The 24874-nt window shown below is 43.0% G+C and overlaps 1 protein-coding gene across 15 annotated transcripts in view; it reads left to right on the plus strand.

Moving 5' to 3' along the window:
* RBM20 (RNA binding motif protein 20) overlaps window positions 1-19158 on the plus strand; it is a gene marked incomplete at its 5' end in the record, with an annotated part of 125285 nt that extends 106127 nt beyond the window's left edge. For 11 of the 15 annotated variants that reach the window (XM_080597393.1, XM_080597394.1, XM_080597390.1 and 8 more), the window contains 9 exons: window positions 2771-2914; window positions 3824-3955; window positions 5785-5864; window positions 6709-7396; window positions 9299-9397; window positions 10792-11449; window positions 13749-13868; window positions 14823-14944; window positions 18865-19158. In XM_080597393.1, the coding sequence (XP_080453519.1) occupies window positions 2771-2914; window positions 3824-3955; window positions 5785-5864; window positions 6709-7396; window positions 9299-9397; window positions 10792-11449; window positions 13749-13868; window positions 14823-14944; window positions 18865-18975 (2154 nt within the window). In that variant the 3' untranslated portion in view covers window positions 18976-19158. The remainder of the gene's footprint in view (window positions 1-2770; window positions 2915-3823; window positions 3956-5784; window positions 5865-6708; window positions 7397-9298; window positions 9398-10791; window positions 11450-13748; window positions 13869-14822; window positions 14945-18864) is intronic. The other 4 variants (XM_080597389.1, XM_080597391.1, XM_080597383.1 and 1 more) reach the window with 1 other exon arrangement.
* Window positions 19159-24874: the final 5716 nt, after the last annotated feature.

A 24874-nucleotide genomic window follows, 5' to 3' on the forward strand; every position in this document is an offset into this window, starting at 1 on the left:
CAGGTGATTTATAATTTACTACACCTTTGCACAGCAGTATTCATTTTCAACTAAGCTGCTGCCATTTAACTGAGCAGTGGGAGATTATACTTGACCCTGCATGTAATCATAAACAAAGTGTTCAGATTTCTGGAAGAGCTTGATGCATGCTGTCTGTCTGTAAATAACTCTATCCCTCTTCAAAAGGCAAATACAGTGCAACAAGTCTTCCCTCAGCCCTGGAGAGCCATTAGCAGTGGAGGGACAGGACTGCCAGTTTCTTATTATCTTTAGAAAAGATTCATGAAAAGCTCAAGAAAGGGATAAAGAATTTGAAAAGTAAGAAATCCCCAAAACAGGGGAAAAAAAAAAGATATAATAAAAATAAGTAAATTCGTTTGGTGAAATAATATTGGAAACTGAAGTGTTTTTCACTGTTACACATCAAATAATTTATTCAACAAGTTATATGTTGAGCAAATTGGTTTTTTAGTAGTTGTCCAACTCCGTTAGTAAACCCCTGTAGACATCAGCTGCAAAGAAAGTTAACTTAAAGTCTTACACTCCACGCTTGATGCACAACAGCTACTTTAACTTCCCGGGTGTGGATATAGAAGGCGTGTATTCCTTTTCTGGCTGTGTTTTACAGTTCACTTAATGAATGGATCCTATTTAACTTCAATCAGCTGTCAAGATTATTGCCCGGTACAGCCCATCCACTCCTGGTATGAGTGTCTGACCACTTCTTAATCATGAATTGTAGTAGATTTATGATGTAGCATTTCAATTCAAGCCATTGCCAATTTGGGGGAGGTGGTAACATCTCACAGTCATCTGATTTAATGTACTGCTGAGTGCGTGTCTGAACCTGGGCCCTGGCACGTAGGTAGGGAACAGCTAAATCTTTCTAGACCTATATCTGCTTAACAGACAGTCTCTTAACAGATCTGACAAAACAAACAGGAGGTGCCAGGTGACTTGAGGTGCTCCTTTGCTGTCAGAAGGTTTCTTTTTCCCCTGCTAGTTGTAGGTTGTATTCTCCTGTTGCATGCTACATGCTGCCTTGCCAGGTGCACTCAGCCATCACTCCTTTTCTATTCAGGTGGAACTGAGTTGCTCCACCTTTATCAGGGTCAGGTCTGCTTTATTTTTCTGCCAGAGAAAATACTTTTCAGCTGGACTGTGGCACTTGTCTGATTTACCTTATGCACCTGGGCAGTGTCTGTGAGATACAAGCTAAAGAGCAGACCACTGCATGATGTAGGGTCTTATTGCAGCAAAAATACACAAACAGTTAAGTGGTAAAGCCTGGAGGGAAGGTAATGGGATGAAGGTGTAAATAAGATAACATTAGCTCTGTAACTTGTGAAGTTGCTGACAAGCCAAACATTTGTGATGGCTCTGGTGAACTTGATCCCACAAGATTACATGATTTGCATCTTCCCTTGAATGGCACAATTTTAACTGAAGGTAGAGTTACTTCTTCAATAAAACCCTAACAGCAGAAGTTATAAACAGGGAAGTAGTCTGGGAGGACGTAATCCTGTGTGAGCAATGTTTGCATATCATTAGCTGGGGTGAATTATGTTTTACTCTCAGTATACACTGATGTCTGCTTGCACAAGGAGCGTAGACCCTGCTTTCCATGTCAGGGAGATGGGCAGCTCTTTGGGAACTGCTCCAGCACTCCAAAATAGACTTCCACCCTCGGGAAGTGACACTGCACCAGTAGCGTGCGTCTGTGCCAGCCAATTTGGGACCTCTGCCTCTTTGCACATCCAGTGGTCAGCACACTCCCAAGAGAAATGTCCCTCCTACTGGGTGTTGTTGTAATGGGAAGGGAAAATAGTAGGTTTTCCAGCCTGAGGTACACCTGTTGTGTCCTCCTGCAAATTGAATGGGGTTGCTTTTACCCCCAACTCAATCCGTTCCACGAGGGCAGAAGAAGGGTTTGAATTCAGCCCGTGCTATCCTGAACTCCTCTGCAGTCACCTAAACTGATTTCTAATATCTGTCAATCCAGAGGGGACTGCAGGGAGCATCTGTTTCAATCTGTAGGCACCACAGACAGCAGGTGTTCACTGAGTCATTGAAAATATTATTTTTTTTGTGCATTGCTGGCAAATTATTTGTTAAGGGCCTTTTACTCAGCAACAATATATGTGTGTGGGGAAGGCGCTGTCACTGGACAGAAAGCTGCAGGACAAAGGAAGGCTGTGTGGCTTGGCAGAAGAGCCGTGGGGGTTGTGGTGGTGAACCAGACAGGTACCAGGCTCACAGGGAGCTTTTTGGAGGGTCTGAGACCTCCCCGTGGCAGACACCCCCTCCATCTCTGAGTACTCCAAACTCTCTCTGGTGCTGGGTAAAGTCCAGTGTCCTGTGCATGTAGCCTGGCTCTCTGCTGCGATGCGCCAGGGACGTGAAGTCGCTGACTCTATGAGGTTTGAGGTGGCAACTTACCTTCTGCAGCAACATCACTAATCCTGTTTGAACTCTGTCTAGAAGAGAATTCTTTCTACTGGAAGAGCATTTCTTCTAGTAATCTCTGGACTTTGTCATATCCAGAGATGGGGACTCCATCGCAAGTCACACTTCAGTTAAAAATATGAATGGGAAGGGAAATGTTTAAACCTGGATGTTAAAGTATGTCTTTAAATAAGGATATTTGTCTTTTATAACAGGTACGCAGAACAGAACATTTCATTTTTTTTTTTTGCAGAAATGTAAGGTCTAATCTAATAGCTGGAATATCTAAGATAAAAACTTGGTTTTGAGTTGGTTTTTTTTCCAGTTTCCCCAGAGAAAATCTACATTGGGTCGAGTTGTTCACATCTGCAACCTCCCCGAGGGAAGCTGCACAGAGAATGATGTCATTAACCTGGGCCTTCCATTTGGGAAGGTCACCAACTATATCCTCATGAAATCCACTAACCAGGTACTGTGCGTGCGGAGTCACCAGCAGAGATGTAAATGGACACAAAGACGTACTGACGTGCTAAAGGGAGGCTGTGCCCTTACGGGGCACCAACACCTCCCTCCCTTGTAATCTGCTCCGTATTGCAGTAGAGCTCTGTCTTCAGGGTGATTTTAGAACCCAGGAGGTTACGTCTACCAGTGGTAGACTTGGAAGACTGGGATATCTTCTCTCACATAACTATAGCAGACAGTGCAGTTGGATGTGGAAGCCACGCCAGTGAGCAGTGTGTGGGATGGTAACGTTACAAAATGTGCTCAGTACACAGCTGGGAGTTTTCTCCTTGGCCAGTTAGATCACAGTCACATCAAATGCAATTTTCATGCAAATAGAAGTGCTAGAAAACATTGCTCTTCTTTCTTAAAAAATAAATATATATTTTTTTACTTTGTTTTGGCCGGTCATGCCCTGATATTCTGCTTTTGATTAGCTCCCTTGCACTTTGCAAGACAGAGCTGGCAGTCTCAGGAGCAGTGCCTGCCTGCTGCAGCATTGCAGTTCTGCATCCTGTCAGCAGCTGAAGAAGCACCAGTGAGGCAGTGGGGAAAAGGTGTTTTTTTTCATGTATCAAGAAAGATTGGATTCCAGTCACTTGCTTTTTGTTTTTGTTTTTGTTTTTTTTTTAAAGTGGCTTCTAAAGTTGCCTATCAGCTTTCATAGCTGGGTTGAAGCTATTATTTTTTGTTAAAAACAATGAATGGCCTGAGTATTGCTATGTCAGCTGCAGGGCTGGAGAGCTACCCACTTCTGTACTATCAGGATGTTTTGCATGAGAAGAATCCAAATGAAAGTTATTGTGCTGCCTTTTCTGTCTTATACTTTGTTTTTTAATTCTGTAGTAGATTTTAAAGCTCTCCCCATTTGTGCTAGGCCTTTCTGGAAATGGCTTACAGTGAAGCAGCACAAGCCATGGTGCAGTACTACAAAGAAAAACCTGCTATGATAAATGATGACAAGTTACTTATTAGGATGTCTAAAAGATACAAGGAATTGCAGCTGAAGGTAAGATCAGATTCCCGATCAGATTTCCTGGGTTTCCATAGCATGTTCATGAGAATACATCAAAAAACCTTTGCTGATTGCTGATTTCTAGTTAACATTTTAAAATTACGGAAAAAAGAAATGAAGAGAGAGAAATTAATGAATGTGTGTTAAAGATTGTTTATACTTAGCTGTTTGCTGTTGTTCTAAATTGTAATTCCTTGGGAAGGTCACATTTTCTCTTGTTCTCTCATATCATTATTTCATACATCCTTTCCAAGGTTCCTTCTGAGCAGGCTCCCCACAGTGCTTGATTTAACAAAGGTCTAAAGCACAGCCCTGTTGTAAAGTACCACATGTCAGCAAAAATAAGAGGTGCCATCCTTTTAGACAGGCATTAAGCTTGAGGCAGTGCTTTTCCCTGGTTGCTTGCTTGAACAGTAATACATTCTCTATACTGAGCAACAATGGCAGGGATAAACATCACACTGATTAGTTTTTCTTTCTTTCTTGAGAATGACCTCACTTAGAAATAAGATCTATTGTCATTTATGTTGTTATTATTATTATTTACATAGAACAGAGCAATATTTGGTCCTTGTACTTTTTGCAGGGTGTGATACTTTTGATGTAGACACCTGAGCGATCTCCAAAAAAAATCAGTACTCTTGAGAGCGTAGTGGCAGGAACTTACGTTCTGCTGTAATGCTAAGGGAAAAACATTCATGAAGACTTGGACTGGAACCAATGGTGCAAAGCTGAAAAGCTTTATATCATATTATCCAACACAGCACAAAGTTATTTTATCAAATAAGTGCAGTGTTCCAAGTTAAGAGGCCTTTTATGAGCGTTAAGGGAAAAAGAATAGCTCAGATGGTCTGGTTTGACCTTTGGAAAAGTTTCTATCCTGCATGTGTTTAATAGATACGGGAAGCTTGAAGGAGTTGTCAGAAGCCCATAAATCAGGGTGCTCTTTTTTGCTGTGGTATTGTGAGGCACCAAGAAGTGAGGTGGTGGGGACTGCACAGCTACACACAGAGGCTGAACTGGACTTACCCAGGAGAGTGTGGGAGTTTGCCTAGACTTCAGGAAGGTTTTCAGCAGTTCCAATGGCAATCTCTCAGGTTATGGAATTGTTTTTCCCTGCATGAGCAAAAGACCCTTCTCTTTGTTAAAAACAAACAGACGAACAAAAGTACATCAGGAAAGGGGGAATATGCATGAGCTATTTACCACTACGAACTGCTCTGAGTTCCTGCATGATTATGTTGCTCAGCTGTGCATGCTCCAAGTGTTTGATGAATTGCACACGCTCCAGCCTGGAGTAGTGCACCTTTTGTAGATGATCTTGAACCTCAAGTAATCAGCACTTCCTGCACACGTTCTTCTTGCACTTAGCTTTTCTGAAGCTCTTGTGTCTAAACATAGTATTTCAGAGCCATACTCCAGAATGGCAGGTCATTCCTAGGTGGGCAGGGACGGGCTGATGCATCTGTTTAGTTCAGGTGTTAGAAAAGCTGTCTGGTTTGTCTTGCATCCACTTCTAGAAAATACTCCATAGCAAATGTGTATCAGGGAAGTACAAGCTAGTTGTCAAAGCCGACTTTCCAGAAGCCAAGTATGTGGAGACAACATAATGGAGCAAATTTTCCGTTTGTATCATTTGACTGCTTTGATCATGCTTATTGAGATACCAGTTGCAGAAAAGACTGTAACCAGACCACTGAACAAGTATTTCTCATTAGTGGTGAAATGGAATGATGCATGAATGCTGTTTCTGAAAGGACAAATCACGTATAATAGCTTGGAGAGCGGTGTAACATGCTAAACAGTGTCTTTGTCTTATTTAGAAACCAGGTAAGAACGTGGCTGCTATCATCCAGGACATCCACTCGCAGAGGGAGAGAGACCTGCTGCGTGAGGCAGACAGGTAAAGTTTCTGTAGAGTTTGGAACTGGGACCTGGATAAGTCTGAAAACCAGCAGGTAGAATAAGCATAGTCTGTGTGCTTCCCTCTCTTATCTCATTTGCTTTCCTATTTTGGATTTCATTTCAAATCACTGTAAAAATAGTACGATAGTAGGTGAAGAACCTATGTAATGAGACCAGATTGAAAGACTGTTAGGAAAATAAATTAACTCATTACTACTGATGATAATGACTCAGAAAATAGGCTTGGCATGCAAAGAACATACAAATGAAGCCATTCCCCTCTCCTCACCCTTGAGTGAAAAGCATAAAGGCTGAGGTTGCTGTGAGACCTGGAGAGAGGAGGAAGTTTATTTTGGTATATTCCTGGTCTGACTGACTTCATTAGTACTTTTCTTGACCTTCCAGAAAAAAAATAAAAATTAAAATTAAAAAAAAAAATTAAAAAATGGAGAGGACTCACAGTCTTAAAACACCTATTTTAAACAGGTGATCATTTTCATTTTTGTCTCAGAGATGACCTAAAGCAGTGAGTAGTAAGGATGCTAACACTAGGGTCGTTGTAAGGGTGTTAACATATGATAAGCTTTTAACATAAAAACCCCTGTGAGATATTGTAAAGAATGAATTAACATATTTTTGGCAGATCTGTGGGGACTCGGTTCAACTCTGTGGATACGGCACTGCCTTTTCCCCTGTTTGCTGTGTCTGCAGCTGTGCAGTACACGTCTGTGACAGACCTGAGGTCTCAGGCACGCAGGGGTAGCCCCCGTGTGTTTGCAGTGCACAAGAGCTCAGCGGACCACGGTGGGTCAGCCAGTTACAGCTGCCTTTTCCTTCTGCAGCAGGTATGGCACGGAGAGGCCCCGCTCTCGCAGCCCCATAAGCCGTTCCTTGTCACCCCGATCCCACACTCCCAGCTTTACTTCCTGCAGTTCACCCCACAGCCCGATGGGGACCGGCAGGACCGACTGGGGAAATGGAAGAGAGTCGTGGGATCAGTCCCCGTATTCCCGACGGGACGAGGAAAGAGACAGCAGAGAATGGCGAGAGAATGGGGATGAGAAGAGGGATAGGACTGACACGTGGGTACACGAGAGGAAACATTATTCCCGACAGCTGGACAAGTTTGATTTGGATGAACGGATTGAAGGAGGCAGAGGGCACAGAGAAAAATATTTAAGGAGTGGTTCTCCTGGCTCTCTTCACCTTATATCTGGCTACAAGAGTAGGGAAGATGACTATTACCGAAAAGCCTCTAAGTCAAAATCTGACAAGTTTCAGAGGCAGCTGCAGGAGTTGCCTGGCAGATCTAAGAGAAAGGAAGAGGCAAAGTTAAGGGAACGCAGGCATTCTTACAGTGAGGACGCTGCTAGGGAGGAGATGGCTGAACAGAAGCATAGCAAAGCCTCTGAGGGCTCCAGGCAGAAACAAAGCGAGAAGAATAAAGTGAAGAAAGCGGAAAAAGACCAAGAAGAAGATGCTGCTGCTGAAGGCGGTGACTTGAAGGAAACCAAACCCGTGGAGAATAAGGTAAATAGAGATGCAAAACTGCATGTAAGAAGAAGGTAAATGATGATGTGATGTATTTTCTGAAATATTTTAGGTCACTTGTTTTGGGTGTGGTGCTGGTGATATACAGTGTTTTGCCATGATGGGCTTAGGGAATATAGCCCTAGAAGAGATCTTGGGAGGTCACCTCATCCATGTCTTTGGCCAGATCTGTGCAACTCTATTACACCATTGCAGTGTTAAATATTTGCACGTCATCTTCTGCTGTCCTGCACAGAACCTCTGGGTAACCAGTGAGGGGAGGAGTTACAGGCAACTAAAACAAAACCAAAGGAGTATCTGCTGTCTGCATGCAGGTTGCACATGCAGGGGCAATTGGCCTACTGTTCTCTTTCCCAAATCTGTGACTTGCCCCCGCCCCAGCTGCTCTTTCAGCACCATTACCTCCTTCCTGCTGTGTGTGATGTGGATCAAGTTATCTGGGAATTAAGTAGTATGTTGCAGGGATGCACGATATATATTGTTATGCTGCTGTCGCTGCAAGTTGCTATACTGCAAAAACGGGGAATGAACTTCTCATGAGGAGTGTTTTCCTTTGGTCAGCTCAGTAAAGCAATTGGTGTTTGTTAAATCTGTGTTCCTGCCCTCAGCTGTGGCAGGGGTAATTCACACCACTCCCTTCAATGTGCTGGCAGGAATCTCCTTCCGTGGCAGAACCACTGGATCAGCTCACCTGTAAAGCTATGGGATCGCTGGAGAAATACTGCCGGTCGGTGAAGTGGCAGTGTTTGTGGGTTTGATTCTCAGCTGGGAAAGAATAGAGAGGGAACAGATCAGGATGCCTCGCTCCTCTCAGAACAGCCCATGCTCATATCCCCTCCCTGCAGGGATCTTATGTCTGGCTCTCGGCCACCCTGCCTCCCCCAGCCCCCTGGTGATACCCGGCCTCCATCCGCCCACGGGGACGCTGGCACAGGCGGCTGCGGAGCTGCTTTGCTGACCAGGGGTCCCTCTCTGGCTAGTGACTGCGCTGCCAGGGCTGTCTCTGGCTGTTTTTAGTTGACCTTGCATTTGTTCTTCTTGTGTGGGGGCAAGGTTGGTGGAGATGTCTAGATCTTGTAACTCAGTGAGTCTCTGTAACGGTCGGCAGCACTAGCTCATGCCATAGATATGTGTCTCTGTAACCGCCTTTTGTCATCTTTCTCCTGGGGCCGACATTTCACCGTGATGGATGGTTCCTTGGGAGATTTCTTTCACTTACGGAAATGTCAGACAGCTTCCTGAATCATCGGTGTTGCACACCCCTCTGCATATTTTTCTGTTCATTTTAAACTGGCTTTGTAAAAGGCACGTTTCTCCAGGGACTGCTGCTGATAATGTGTTTTAAAAGGAAGAAATAGGTTTGAATGCTCTCGAGCTCATACTTTTGCTCCACCCCTGTTTGACTAAGTGCCAGGTAATACTGTGGTTTTGTTCTTCCAAAGTGTGAACAGTGCAAACAGTCACACTCTTGACGGATCCTGCGTCAATAAACAAAACAGTTAAGGTCTTTTGTAGGGTTTTAACACTGCTGCTCTCCTTACCACCTCTGACTCAACATAACAGATGTGAGTAGAGAACGGGGGAGAGACTGGAAATTTTAATGAATTCACATTCTCCCCAACCTGTCTTCTTGCTAACTCTATGATATAAATTACATATCTCTAATTTCATTTCAATTTCTTTTTTCGTAATTCTTATTTGTGCAGCTTTGCAAATGGAATCAAATTCTTGGGCCTTTTCCCACAGTCCAGTTGACTTGCATTAACTTTAGAAATAAAGAATGTGACCTTGTGAGTGACTTTGCTTCCCTAAAGCCAAAATAGAAACATAATAGAGCACCACTGTGTATTGCTATATGTGTATATGTTGTATTTATTTTAGCTTGGAAAAGAGGAGCAAAGTCCAGAGAAGAGCTCACCTTCAACTAATAAACAAAGAAGAGAATCTGGAGAGATTCTGGAAAACGCAAGAAAAGAGAAGGTTGGTGACATGTTGGTGGCAGCTTCCATGATAAAATAAGTGAAAACCCAGGTGTGGTAGCATGTTCAACTGAAATATTAAAAGTCCCATGGAAGGGCGTGTAGAGGGCCTGTAGAATGGGTGTCTAAATTACTTTGCCTTATCTTGACCTTTTCCTGAAGTCTCCAGAACTCTTTTTTTAGTTGCTCTTTGCCCATGTACATTGCTTCACATGCATAGCCCTTGGCACTGACAGCTGTAATGTATGCCCAAGTGAACCATGTAACTTTGTGAACTGTGCCCAAAAATAGGAGATGCAGTCAGTCGGTGGAGAAGGAGGGAACTAATGATGAAAACTTTTCAGAGTATTGGTCTTAGACAGATTATGGATAGTAGCCTCTTTAATTATTTCTGTTTTTAATTAAATAGTGTCTTTACAGCACCCCTACTGCAGCATCGCGGTCGGAGACAGCAATGTCCTTGGAATTCCTCCAGCTTCATATCTGTAGGGTCATGGGTTGATGGTCAGATATGGAAGCTATTGATATCTGTTGCTGCAGAAAACTGATCTCCTGGCAAGAACAGCGTCAACTCCCAGAGTTTTCTTGCTGTTTTAGGATTCTAGGAGGGGAAGTGTGGGAATGACCAAACAGGAGGAGAATACAGATTATTAATAGATTATGTGCTCACGATGATTCTGAGAGTTGAAATCTAAACTGCACCAAGTATGTATTGAAAAGAACAAATATGTTATAATTGTGATCATCCTAAATGTCTACAACTGTGTATATGAGGTACTTCAGATTATAAACATTGGAGTATAACAGTAAAACTGATTTTTCTCAAAGTCGAAGCCAACCTCTGTCAACACAGTCCCTGGCAGAGGGCTCTTGCTGGTGGAAGGAAATGACTACAAAACATAGACATGTTTTCTCAGTCATTGTAGGAATTTTAAAGGACCTAATCTAGCAAAGTCAAAGCCACAGTGGCTAGACTAGGGTTCAGTATATTCTCACTGTAGTGCTTATTTCTGTCTGCCCTGGGACAGAGTTAGAGAAAGGGCGAGGTTAGTTTCCTTGGGGATCCCACAGCTGTCAGTCACATAATAAAGTATGACATGTTGTGCCTTGTTCTGCTGCTTACAGAAAAGCAAGAAGTGGAGACTTTAATGACGAAGGCAGTTACAGGATCTTCCAAAAGTGAAGTTTATATGATTGTTATAAAAATATTACTTGTTCTCGTGCGTAAGGTTTAAAATCATAGCACCAACGCATGTCATTCATTGAAACTAAACCTCAAAGCGGGTTAGACGTGGTCAGATCAAAGCTTTTCCTTGTTACTGAAGTTCAAAGCCCACTGTTTATCAGTGTTGATCTGTAATCACTGATCTCAATTTTTTTACATCTTTGTGACAGGACCAAGACTGGGAGAGTGGAAGTGAGATAGAAGGCGAGACCTGGTATCCTGCTAACATGGAGGAATTAGTGACAGTAGATGAAGTGGGAGAAGATGATTTAATTATGGAGCCTGATATAACTGAGCTTGAAGAAATTGTACCGGTTGATCAAAAAAGTAAAGCCGCTTCAGAAATGTGTCCCTGTATGACAACCATGTTAGAACTGAAAAATGATCATGGCCACTTAACCAGGAGTGAAGACAAATTTGCCCATAAAGCTTTAGAAACAAACTTCAGATCAGCAAAGGGTAGTGTAGCTTCTAGCGTCTGTCAGGATGAAGAGGAGGAGGATGACAATGATGATGCTGTAACTGAAGCATCAAGCCTAAATCTGGACCCTGAGCAGAAGCCAGAGGAGTCGCAAGAAGACCAACCTGCTAAGGATCAACAGCAGAAGGAAGAAAAAAATGATAAAACCTCTGACACTCATTTAGAGCCTGAAGATCACCATATACCTTCTGTTCAGCTGAAAGAAGAGGGTCTCCAGCTCCCGGATACATTTATAGATAATTACAAACAGATGGAATCACAAGGATCTGAGAGCAGAGAAGTTATGGAAATGCTTGTTAAAAATGCTAGTGAAGAAACAAGACATGGAAGCCAAGAGTGTCCAGAGGGTAACTACTGTTTCTTTTTTTTTTTTTTTTCCTTTTCAGCCTGCAGAGAGCTTTGCATGTTTTCTCTGACAGTAGACTGAAATTTATTGCTAACAAGAGTAAATGTTGCTAATAGTATCAAGACTTGTCCTTGGAGCAGCTCAGTAAAAGAACTCCAGTGCCTTTCGCCAAGCTAAACCATTAGAGGCTCTTAGCTGAATAGTGTAAAGGAAATATGATAAGCAGCTTGCAAGCTTTCTGAAAGGCATAAGCTGCTATAATTGTCATGTCAAGGTTCACATGAGTTTAGCTGAACCCTTTCGGTGCCCTGCTAAATTTATTTTGAATTGTCAATGAAATGAGTGACAGCCTCTGAAGGTCAACAGAAAAGTATCTGTAGTGTCTAGCTGGCTCCTGGACAAGGTGGGTATTCTTACACACTGTACGGTGGCATTAGTAACATGGAAATTATCTGCAAATTGTTACTTCTCAGTCCCTGCGTGCCTTTTGTCAGGACTTGCCTTATCATCTCCCGTTATCTAACGCATGCTGCCTTTAATACATCTGATAGGACTGCTGTGAGATGGTGCCAATAAATGTAATCATAGCTGTCTATTAATATTTCACTGTCAGGGAAAAAAGAGATCCCGAGTGTCTGAAATTGAGTTCAGTTCCTTGTCACACTTTCAAATGAAACTCGAGCGGATGGGTTGTGCATAATGAGTGGAAGTGGAAAGCATAGACCATGCAGGCCAGGAATGCTCTTTTTTGGTTGCTGCTGGAGCTCATGTGGTGGAAAAAGCCTGGTGAACAGAAGTTGCAGGAAGTTTTAGGAGTGCCATTTTCTACCAGAAAATGTTGGAACCTTTAATGTGAATGTCTGATCTTGAACTAACTTCTTCCTCCAGAACAGATCTGAAACTTGCTCAGTTTTCAATACTTACCTGTCTGTCCTGAAAACAGCTTTCCAGGCTTCGTGTATTCAGAGATAATGCTCCCATGTGAACTCCCTGTAACTGGGGACTGTGAGATTGGCTCCCCTGGCCGCCCACTTCACAGGCATCCAGGTCCAGTAGCATAGTTGCTTTGACGTTTTCAGCATCTCAGCTTCCAACTTGCCAGCGGAGCCTGGAAACTCCAGGGGAGTTTGTGTGCCCTATGTTTCTGCCATGGACTTGGTATCTGGGATCTGCAGTGCAAGGCTCTAGGCTCTCTGCAAATGCAGCTGCCAGCTCAGAAGGCCAGAAATCAACTCCAGTGGGACTAAAGTTGCCACAAAGGCCCTGGGATGGTCTTAAAGTTAACTTGAAAGCCAACCAGCCAGGATTTCATATTATTTTCTTTTAAACCATGTAATAGATGTATTTAAAACAATGAAGAAAATCTGCAATTTCTGGCTATGAAAATGATATCTCTGAACTGCAGACTTGAAAGGCAGGAAGGGTTTGGTTTGGGCAAAAATCTATTTGTTTTATGAGAAAATACATCCCTTATCTAGGCAAAATTTGCAGCGCAGTGGAAATGGTGTCAGGGTAAGGGAACCAGTTCTTTGATGTAAGAACTGAAGAATAGGAATCACACCAGTGTACCTGAAATTCTGATGCTCTGTGGGAAAATAAATAAATAAATAAAGTCTTTTTCTAATAAAAGGAGTTCACATGTTGGGAAGGGAGAGCATCTGCTCTTTTAACTAGCTTTATCCACCTCAGCAAACCAACCCGCTGTTTTCCATACTTTCATCTCCTGCCTGTGTCCATCTAGGCTGGTCAGCAGGGACCAGTCATCCCCTCCCTGGCTAGGAACTGAAATCTTCAAATGGCCCAGAGTCATAAAGCAGAAATCATCCCTTGGGGAGCTGAGGATGGGAGAAGAGTGGCTCCAGGAAGAAGATGGCAGCAGTGCCGTAGGGGTCCTGTTGAGGAGGGTTTGCTCTGCCCATGCAGCTCCTGAGGCCGTTTGGGAGCTGCTCTCAGCAGGTCCCGCAGCTCCATCACTGGCCGTGCAATACCATAGGTGGTTACGGAGCTGCAGCCTGGCCATGCTTGTGTAATATTACGGATCTATTTAGAGATTAAAATATGAAAAGAAAAACAATAACAAACATGAAGTTAGAAATAGAAAAAAATGGCCTACTGGGCAAAATAGGAGTGACTGTCAGCTGCAGGGGATGTACCGAGTAGGCTCTTATTTCAATGGAAAAGCATTTTATTCCATTTTGCTTCGTTCATAGCTCCATCCAGAATGTGTTTCCAAGAAGTCAGCAAGTGTCTTTTTATACTGATAAAGTGTTTTCATTCAATACATTTATTCATTCGTTAAGCAAATTCTAGGTACCTGGAAATGAGATCTCTCGAGTACCCAGAAGTAGAGCCTAGAAGAAGGCACTCTCCGCCAGGCTGGGAACAGGAGGACGTCTTCACCGAACTCAGCATTCCCCTGGGTACGTTTGGGCGCCCAGGCCGCGGTTGGCCTGAGATGCCACCCACTGCAATTCCTAGAGCTTACAACAAGATGTCACTTTAAGGCTACTTGCTATATTTATTTCTCAGAACAGATGTGAGGAGAGTGAAGGAACAGGGTATACAACAGAGAGGTAGCTGTTGAAAGAAACGGACTTCATTACAGTCCATTGCTAATTCCTTTCCACATGAATGGCTAAAAAAATAGCTGTTAATGTCACTGATGAAATAAGTTCCTGTGGACTTCTTCGTCTCAAACCTGAGCCTGACTGATGCAGGGAATCTCTGCAGTAATTAAGAAGAAGCATAAATTAGCCTGCTGGGAGCCCCAGCAGGGACATTTGCCCTCATAAGGAAGCTGGTGAGGCTTGGGTAGAAGGAACATTCAGGGAATTGTCCAGGAATTAGAGAGTTTAACTCTTAAGACGTGGTATGAAAAATACTTAGCAATTTAAAAGTATTTGTTATAAAAGTATTTTTTTTTTAATACTTTAAGTGTAAACAGAAGTATTGGCTTTACTGTGTACACACTGATCATGAGGAAAACACCTGGGAGAGAGGTACACCTTTAAGAGTAATTTGCATAATGCAAGTGCGAATTTTGCTGCTAATAACTAGTATAGCTCTTCCAGCTGTGAGGTTACACAGTGAAGTTTCCAGTCAATATTATGTGAGAGAAGGTACATTTTTACATATGTATAATATTTCTGAAAGAAGAAGTGCAAAGTGCATTTGCAATGCACAAGATTTTAGACTGCAGCTCAGTATTGCAAAATTAGGTAAATCAGAGAAGTGAATCCAGGATCAGTCTTCATAACCATGTTATTTAACTAAGCAGCACCTTTTTTTTTTTTTTTTTTTCTTTGAAAGCAAATTTATGCTGGAGGGGAAGGGTTTCAACTGACATTTTAATGTAATTCAGAATCTCTCAATAGGTGTGGAATTCGTGGTGCCTAGGACTGGCTTTTACTGCAAGCTCTGTGGACTCTTCTACACAAATGAAGAGACAGCAAAGACAAATCACTGCAGAAGTACCGTTCACTACAAAAATCTCCAGGTAAAAACATGCTTGAAACTAGCTAATAACTAGCTCGTGGGGTGGACCGTGTATAAGATAATGATGCTACCAAAAAACTGATTTTTGTGCTGTAGATAGAATTCAGACAAAGTGAAGTTTAGATAAACAAAACTTTTCAGTAGTTCCAAATGTTAGCACACTAATTTCTCATGCCATATCTCTGCAATCTACTTCTGGATCATAAATAAGTTGGGGCCAGGTGACAATTTTATCTTCTAATCCATATTTGGTCCTTGTCACCAGCACAGGAAAGAACTCAGACCTTTAGCTCTTGAAGGACCCAGACATTTGCATCACTGGGAGTGAGCCCAGCAACAACCTTTATTATTTCTTAGTTTAAGGAGCACTAAATATGCCACTTGTTTAATAAAGTTGCCATTCCTACTTTGCATGAGCATATATTTCTGCAGCATGTTTCAGCAAGCAGTACTCTGTGACGCACAGGCTCTGCGAGGCATTTCCTGTGACCTGCTGAAATCACCTTGCTATGCTGCAGAACAGCACAGGGGCTCAGCCACGCAGAACACCGCTACTGAATAATTTCTACAAGGATCCGCAGAAGCATGTAATCACTTGCGTGGTTTCAGCACTTGATAATAGCACAAAGAGACCGTGGGTGCTTGCCATTAAATCAGAAGTCCCCACCTTTATCACTTCTCAGATGCATGGTTGATAGTATCAGTCCTAACAGCACGAGCATCAACTGCCCAGTGCTGAGAGCTCCTTGGAGGAGGTGACCTTGTCGCACATCCCCTTGAGTCCATGCCTGTGTGTAGGGTACATGTACTGCAGGAGACGCTTTTATCAGAATGCTGTTGGCATTCTCACACTCCCAGTCAAAGGCATGAAAGAACAAGGCTGCTCCTTCTTTTTCTATTCCTTCTGTCTTACTTCCTGGAGCACTGCTTCTCTTCAAGTAACACCCATCTCTCCCTAACTGGCTAGTAGACATCAGCTTTTCTGAGAACAGTTTTTTGTAAGTCACGCTCAGAGTCAAATCATTTCTCTGGGAGAATTTTCTTCTTGACTTTCCTGAAGTTACTCAGCTGTAATCATACAAAGGCCTCTGGCTTTCACAGACTGTGCCTGCAGAGCTGCTATGCTTGCTAATGTTAGACTCTCCAAGTGTAAGCTTGACGAACTGGTGCCCAGTTTGCATGCCTTTTTTTTGCTTCGTACAAGAAAATCCAGAAGGATTCACCAAAGGTAGCACCACTCAGTGCAGGCCATGTGTCCCGTGTAAGTCTGTCCCAAAAAAACTCGTGCTTCAAGAAAGTTTGCAACTTCAGCCCTTGGTAACTAGCCTCATGGGAAGGAGAGGCATTTTTTTCATTTTCAAAGTTATTTTGTCAAAGTCATAGAGAAAATATGTCCATTAAAACTGAACCAGCATGAAAAAAAAAACAAACACACCACACATTTTCTCCCCTGTAAGACATTTCCCATGAGCACTGTGGTAGATATCTAACACTGACTTGAGATAAAGCACAGAGACCGCAAAAGCTGTTAAAATTAAATCTGTCAAACATGGTAATGAAAACATATTGTTCTCTAGAGCTGTACCTCTTATCTTATTAAATGGAGGAAGTAAGTGTCTGATAAATAACCATCCAACTTTTGCCCTCTCAAATGGAAACTCAGCAAATTTTAAATAATTGCTCTGTATTTCTAGAACTGTTCTAATTGCAGTACTGTTAATTTATGCACTCTGCAAGAAACGTCAGTCTTCTAGGATGGTGCAATTTAATGAGCGTATCCACCGATATGAGAACTAGGGACAGTAACTGTATCTGAAGCTGTGGCGCTGCAGCTGCCCACTGTCTGTCTGTTGTTGTGCCTCCATGAGGAATAACATTGTCCCAAATTCTTTCATGACTATGAGTCTTTTGCAGTTATTTGCTACACGTCATCTTTCACATGATCTATTTGGAGACACATCCAGAATGTGTGTTCGGTGTTCGGATGTGAACACAAAACTGAGTAGTTTGTCTTAACAGTTTTCTTCAAAAGCCTCACTTAGGTGATGAATAAAATAGTCACCTTCACCTGAGCGTGTTATCCCTTTAAGAACACCAATCACTGAAAAACCTTTCAGTTTCTTCATCCGCCTTGCAGACTTTTTGTAATTTTCCATTCTCTTCAGCTTAATAAATAATTTCCCAGGTGGTATTTATATTTACAGATCCACCACAGTTTCCATGTCCAAAAGATCTACCATTTGTCCATCCCTCCCACAACTACCACACAAAGCTGTCAGATTCATCTGGTGTAAGCTACCTTTGGCAACTCGGTGCAGCATTTTATCCTGTTTTCCGCAGGCTTTATGCAATATTCATCAAAACTTGTATTTAGAAAAAAATATATTTTTGTTGACTCTCATTTTCCTATAAATGAATTTGAATGTCTGCTTTGTGAGCTTCAGAACTGGTGTTCATGTTAGTCGTGATAGCTGACATTAACATCAACTAAAGGTGGTGGCTAAATCTCAGTCTTATTTTGGTGGGCAATCATTAAAAACCAAAAATGTGTGGGTTATCTGATCCAACAACAAGCGTTAGTGATTTATTACAGTTCATGATGAACGGATCACTTCTCCCCATCTTTGTGGATCCTATATCTCTATATATTCCTGTAACGTTTACTCTGGCCTTCTGCCACATGGAATTTTGTACCCAGGGACCACAATTAAGAGTTGTAAAACTTCCACTGCCAAATCTCTCTATTCAGGTTAACAGGGATGCAGTCATCATTTTGTTACAGGTATGCCTACTCTGCCTTTACTGATTCCCTTTCAGATGTACTTTTTAAATCCAAATCTTGTATTTATGTGAGACAACCTGGCAGTCCTAACACAGCCCCTCATTTCTTTACACCCATTTCCCATTCCATCTCTTCCCCATGGATGACCAAGAGCGAACTTAACTCTGGAGGAATCTTGCAACTAGATAAGGTTTTCCAGTGACATGCATGCCAGCATCTTTTTGAAACAAGCCCAGAGGAATAATAAGCTAGAAAAGAGAGTTTTACATTCATAAAAATGTGCAGGTCAGTTATTCTTGCATGCGGTATGTGTAATAAGACCATCTCTACATTATTATACAGGTGTCTGTCTAAACTAGCTGTTGATGAAGAAGTTTCTTCCATCTATTTCTAGGTCTGTTGACCTTTAATAAATACTTTGAGCACCATTTTCATACCTACATCAGTTCATCTTCCATTTTATGTGCACCTCTACTAAGAGCATTTCCCGAAGGCTGGAGGCCTCACTGGCCTTGTCTGTATATAATGGTGAAATGCTTTGTCTTAGAGCCGTACAATAAATGTAAATACTCTAGCCAGACTGCTAAGTTTTGTTAATTGCTATTGATTTGATTCATCCCTTAATATAAATGTTCTTGTGTACAAGGTATATGTCTGAACTGGATGTGCTGAAAATGTAATATATATGCTTTTACTTATGACTCAGAAACCACATCTACTTTCTGACACAACAGCCTTACACTAGAATACTTTTGTCGACTCAGTGGAATTAGTTCCTGCGCTATACCATACAGGAGCAGTGAGCAGCGAGTTTGCTTGTAAGGAGAAAAGGTGAGGTCTAGCTTCACTCGCTGATGGGGAGCTGTGGTCCTCCTGGCTCTTTCACCAACTCCCCTTGTGGCACAGAGTAAATCACACAACTTTTGAGGCTCTCTATGTAGTAGAGAATATCTCATTAAGGTAGTTTGCCTGGTACAGCTATTTTCCCTGGCTTCAATTTTCACCAAAGAGGGGCTTCTATGTGTTTTCTTCCATTGTGAGGTGCCAGGAGAGTGTACGAGTTCTGAAAAGGAGTAAAGCATCCTGTGTTGAATATTTTCAGTTTTGGTAAAGATGCTTTGTTTCTGATCTGATTGCAGAAATATCTATCACAGCTTGCAGAAGAGAGCCTGAAAATGAAGGAAGAAGGCAGCCATCTGCTTCAGGATGACACTGGAATTGTTCCTCATTTTGCAAAGAAAAAATTATGATGCGGATGAACTGGAAGAGCTATAATGAGTGAATGCTGATTTTTTTTTTTTTAATTTCTCTGATATAACTGTCAATTTGCACTGTACAGAGGAGGGGAAATAAAGAGCATGTTCCATGCATCTATGCCCAGAGTGCCATTAAAAACCAAAATGCCTGAAACTGTTTCCCACGGTGAAGCAAAACTGGCATATCTGTAACAAGTGGAGCAATTCTTTCTCACACTCTGCATGCTGGGAGTGGTTTCCTAGATTAAATCAGAATTCTCAGGGATTCTTCAAGTTTTAATTCTGATGTGACACATCAGGTCAGGCGGAGTATTTAGAAGCACTCAGCATCCTCCAGTGGACGCTGGAAGGAAAGGAGATGTGACTATAAATAGGCTTTAATGTTGCTTAAAATATCTTCAGCCATTTTACTCATTAACCCAGTGAGCAGGATTTGCATAGGATATCTAAAGCCATTGTGCTAAAACTAATCCGTAGATGGCATAATGTAAACCCCATCAGCATCCATCTCCGTGTGTCTTAGAGCTTGCTGAAGTGATAGGTATTTGTGTTGTTAAGCACTGACTGTGTTGTATGAATGCAGAGGGAGCCGCAGTCTCTGCCCAGGGACCTTAGAGCCTGAACCCAGCACAGCGAGAGCAGTTCAAATGTGCGTGCTGACAGCTAACCTGCTCTGGTTTTCAGCATTTTCCATGGTGTGATCAGGATGTTCTCCAGGTACTGTTGTGTTTGAGACTCTTCTTTTTGATAATTCTAAAGGGTGCCAACTTCGAGTCTTGCAGACTTGAAACTCTCACAAAAGGATTTTTGAAGTGCTGTGTGTTTGGACCACGTCACTTTTAGACATTTTATTCAATGACTTTTAGGGTCTTTCTGTTTTCTTTCAAACCTGCTTTTCCTCAGCTTGGCAATGTTGAATGTTCCTGGTTTTCATGGAGAGATGCCAGACTTTTAATATTGTTTTTGTATTTTATTTCCCTGAATTTTTAAGGTGAATTCAACAACTGATGGCTCACAGTGCTGTGCTGAGAACACAGGATGCACCAGCAGCTCTGAAATTATTATGAGCTATTGTTTCTGCACAGTTGTTGCTTAGTATTTTGCAAAGTCCCTTTGAAATGCACTGTACGAGTTTCTGGTTCATTTCAATGGGGCTTTGTGTTGTAAAGTGAATACGTATGCAAACCATTGCCAGAATTGATCCCAGAGTTATGCTTTTATAAAATGCACCACGCAATTTAGACAGATGGGGATTTGCAGACATGTTTCCGTTCTTTGCCTTACTTTAATATTCATCACGGTATGTTCTGTAACAGTTGCTGGTGCTAGATATCCTGTTGAGATGTTGCACAGAGGAAACAGTTTCCCAGAAGGTTCCTACCATCCCTAAGAATGTTGCAAAATATTGCAGAGTGGCCAAATTGCCAAAACTGCTTCCACCAAAGTATTTGTTCCATTATTTCTTGTGCCAGCAGTCATGTTCGCTTTCTGAAGTGCCCTGTGGCCAGGCAAGGTGTCTGAGAGGTGCCTGTCATTATTGCCTGAAGCCCTCTTCCATTTCATGGTCTGTGCTTTCTGCTGTTTTTACCAGAGGTGGATTCAGATGTCATATTTGGAATTCCTGTTTCTTACAAGTTGAGGGATTCTTTGCATCCCACATTCAGATGTGGCCTATCCAAAAGTAGAGGGGAAATGAAAAGCATTGCAGCATAAATCCTCCTTTGTCCATACTTCAAGTATTTTAAGATTTGGGTCCATCTGTCATTTAAAATAGCTCTTTTGTTTTCCCCTATGTTAAAAAATAAATAAAATTGCAAACAAGGTATTTTTCCTTCAAGGGCTGGGCTTTGCCTTTGACTGTTTGTTTTGCACATTGCAGTGAAATTTGAGCACAGGGCTGTTAGGGCAAGAGCTTATATAGCAAGCTATAAGATTACGAAAATGGCAGTAAAGATTGTGCAACCGTCTTCCAAAGCACAGCTCTCAAGCTGGTCATGTATCATCTGAATATGAAGTTCCCTTCATGCCCTTCAGCACAATCTGAGCACAAGGGAAGGAAATCACTCCAAATGCAAGCATCAAATCTTTGAAGCTAACCCTGCTATCAAACTGGGGCTCTCACCGGCCTAATGGGAGCTTATTAGACCATGTGGTTAAGCTTAATTGGATGTGAGACGTAGCCGACTCTATATCAAAGCCATGTGCCTCCAGCAACTTTATCCCCAGGTAACCTCAAATGAGAAAAGTATCACTGTTATTATTCTTTGTTTGTATTGCAGTAGAAGCTACAGGTCCACTGCCTTTATTATGGGCACAACACAAATCCACAACAAAGACTTTCCCAGGCCAGAAAGCTTTAAATCAGACCTTCAGAAAACAGACGGCAGGTGGATACAGGCAGACAGAGAAAGCAATAGGCAACGATGAGCTTTTGACTGGCAGCAGCAGAATTATTAAAATGAGTGTTTGCCCGGGGGTTATCTTGGGATTTACAGGAGGTAGCTCAAACTACTTCCCCCCTCCTCTAATTCTGAATCAGGCTCACTCCCATTATTCATAGCTTGCATATTTAACCTCCTCCTTTCTCCTAGCCAGCTGCATTAGGCACGCAGAACCCCTTCCTGAGAGAGTGGCGCTCAGTATCCCTCAATCCCTGACTGAGATGTGCTTGCTTAAGTTTCAGTCCCTGTTTAGGGCTTCAGAAGCTGGAATCCTGACCAAGGCTCACCAGATACCTGCTTTGGGTCGTGGTCCAGGCGCTTGTTTGCAGCTGCAGAAGGAGGAGGCTCCAGAGGCAAGATGGGATCCCTGCCCTACGTAGTTCCCTCTGCTGGAGGGAGATGACAAGAGGGCGATGCAGGTGCAGCGCCCAGCCCCGCAGATGTGACCTAACCCAGGCGTTTGTAGAGGTGGTTTGGCTGCCCCGTTCCTCGGGGCTCCGTCCTGACACAGCAGCAGTCTGTAATACCCAGGGTACAGCCAAATGTTTCTCTTCTCAGTTTCCCTTCTGAGAAAGTCCTTTTTCTCCCTAGAATGCAATGCTTTAAAGCAGTTAAAAGCAACCCCAACTCTCAACTAATGCCTAGCAACCCCAGTGATCAATTTTCAGCCTGATTCGCTTTGAGATCTCAGAGATAATCTCCTTCCTTCTTCAAGAGGCCATCACGCAATGCTGGCAGGCACTCAGCTCCTCAACTTCTCTCTACTACCTATTCTGCTGAGGAAGAAGGACACTGTAGGCAGACGCTTTCCTTTCTCAGCGTGTGTAAAAATGTGTTGTTTCTTTTGGTTTCTTATATTTAAAATCTTTACTATTTTTTAGTTGGCATAATTCATCATCACTATAATCCACGCTGTTTATTAATACATATATATACGTATATATATATATAGCACAAAGCAGGCTCAGGTCTAGCCAAAAAATTATTGATATTTAAAAAAGAGCTTCCTTAATATATACAAACCATTTCAACACATCTCAACCAAAGATTGCACTTTTTGAATAGGGACTATGCTTTTCATCTTTGCGAAATCTGTATTGATCTCAAACAGTCTTTAATATCAATCTGCAATTTACTTTTTTGAAGTAAAACGTAAAATAAATAAACATTTGCCCCATAAGATTAGACAGTTTCATATTGGCTTTAACACTAAATTAGTGTTAGGCTGGTTATATTCAGGGTTTTTCTATTCTCTAAGGATTAAGGCTGTGATTTATTGAATTATACTTGAACTGGACCAGATGTATTATTTATTGAGCTTATATAATCTTGTTAATTTAAGTTTTGGCTTGTAAACAGTTGGAATTTGTTAGTACTTGTTTAATTATGTAGGAACTGTCACCAATATTAACTAATCTGTGTAACTGATTGCAAAGTGTTTCAATTTGTGTTTCTTAAAAAGAAAGATTTTAATAAAGAGAATTAAAAGCATAAGCAGTGGTGGGCAGTTGTCCCAGCAATGACATGCTTCTAGCTTCCCAGGGGATCTATTAAGAACCAAAATGAATAAAAGATAGTTTGGGAGGTAAGATGAAAGCAGGAGGCCAAAATGTTTGCTTTCCAATATAATTACTGGAAGCTGTGATTCTTACCAGGTAGTTCCTGCCACACAGATTGTGGGTGACTGCAGTCATCTGGTGCTCAAGGTGAAGTGAACACATCTTGGCCTTTCACTCTGTAACTGTTATTAATTGTTACTACTGCTTTTGGCCCTCTAGATCTATCTTCACTTCCCTTTTTATTTCCAAATGAACTAGGCAAGCTGGCTGTCCCCACTGGCTTTTCTGTCTCTATCCAGATTGCCTTCTCGTCCTTCTGTGTACCATACAGAATTACTGTCCCCAGCAAAGCTAAGCATCCCCTCCCCACCTTGTCTCCACCTCAAATCCCTCGTTTGTCTGTTTCCCTTCCCTCCCTTGCTCTCCCTTTGCCGATTTTTCCTCTTTTCAGCACACTGCCCCAGAACAGCTGTGGAAATGGGTCATGGGCAAAAAGACTGGCACTCGGGTTTTCTGACTCTCCCATTTGTTAAATCAGCACTTTAGTCTCTTTGAAGTAAGTGTTTTGCAGCTGAGGCACACGTGTAATGTATTTTAAGCACAAATGGTTTCAGTTCTTCTGCCCCGGATGTACTGAAACTTTCAAACTCGTGATTTCGATACCATCTCATGACAGCTACAACTCTATCTTGCTCTAAAAATCAGGAAAGTCGATGTCATGTTATTTTGGCATCATATATCCCTAACAACAACAACAAAAAAAAACAATCCAGCTTGTGGAGTTCAAAATGTAATGAGTTACCCATCCAGATTTTGTCACGTGCACTTTTCTTGGCGGAAGGGGGAACGCAGGTGTGAAAGACAACAAAAGATGAACAGCAGCACACACCCAAATACTGGCTCAGCCTTTTGACACAAGGCTGTGACGGGTCTCCCTTTGATATCTGGCCCGTAACCCGGCTGTCCTCCTTGATTAGCAGAGCTGAGGAGGTCAGGGCCATCCGAACATGGGCACCCTCCCAGAATAAGGGAGCTGGAGCCACGCTGCCTGCACAGACGCGGGGCTGGGCTGGCGGCAGGCTCGCTGCTGCACTCGCCGTGCGGAGGTGGTCTCAGAGGGCAGGAGCCACCTCGCTGTGAGCGGCCACGGGGCTGGGATGCAGGGGCTGGGATGCTGCCAGGGGCACAGCCTCCCTTCCCCTGCCTGCCGTGCCGGTGCAGCCTGGGACTGCGCCGTGTTTGTGCAGGTGGCAGCGAGGGCAGCCTGAAGGAACAGGTTTGCCTTTGCTTGCTTGCCTACCTCCGACTCCGCCAGCCCTCGCTTATCTCTGTCAATACAGTGAGCACTCCCCATCTGTTCGGCGTGTCTGATGCAATGCCGCACCACGAGGCCACGGGAGCGTGAGTATGTATTCCTGGGGGAAAAGTGCCCCCGCTGTGGAGAAGGTGGGGACTGGGCAAAGCCCGGGGGTCTTCCCTACCCCAGCTGGGCTGTCCTTAGTGGAATTGGGTAATGCAGCGGTGAAACAAAAAGCATCCTTTTCCTTACACAGAAGGAAAACCCGTAAGCATCAACCTTTTCACCAGAGGGACAGGGCTACACATAGCCATACTGGCCATACTGGTGTGGACAGCAGGAATCCCCTGGTGTTTCTCACGGCCCTGCTGCTCACCCTCCGCCAAGCTACAGTGCGTGGCAGCATTATGCAGCGCGCCATCTCGCTCTGGCCTAATGAATTCCCAGCCCCGTGGAAACACGGCTCCCCAGAGGCTGCACTGAAACCAGCAGTGTCCAGCTCTTCCCACCTGTCCCCTTTTATTGATAACAGAGGCTCTGGAGGGCCCTGCCCGGGGCCTGGAAGCAGGCAGGGGAGCTGCGGGGCCAGCAGGACC

Source organism: Anser brachyrhynchus (assembly GCF_964034855.1).
Source record: "Anser brachyrhynchus genome assembly, chromosome: 6".
NCBI lineage: Eukaryota > Metazoa > Chordata > Aves > Anseriformes > Anatidae > Anser > Anser brachyrhynchus.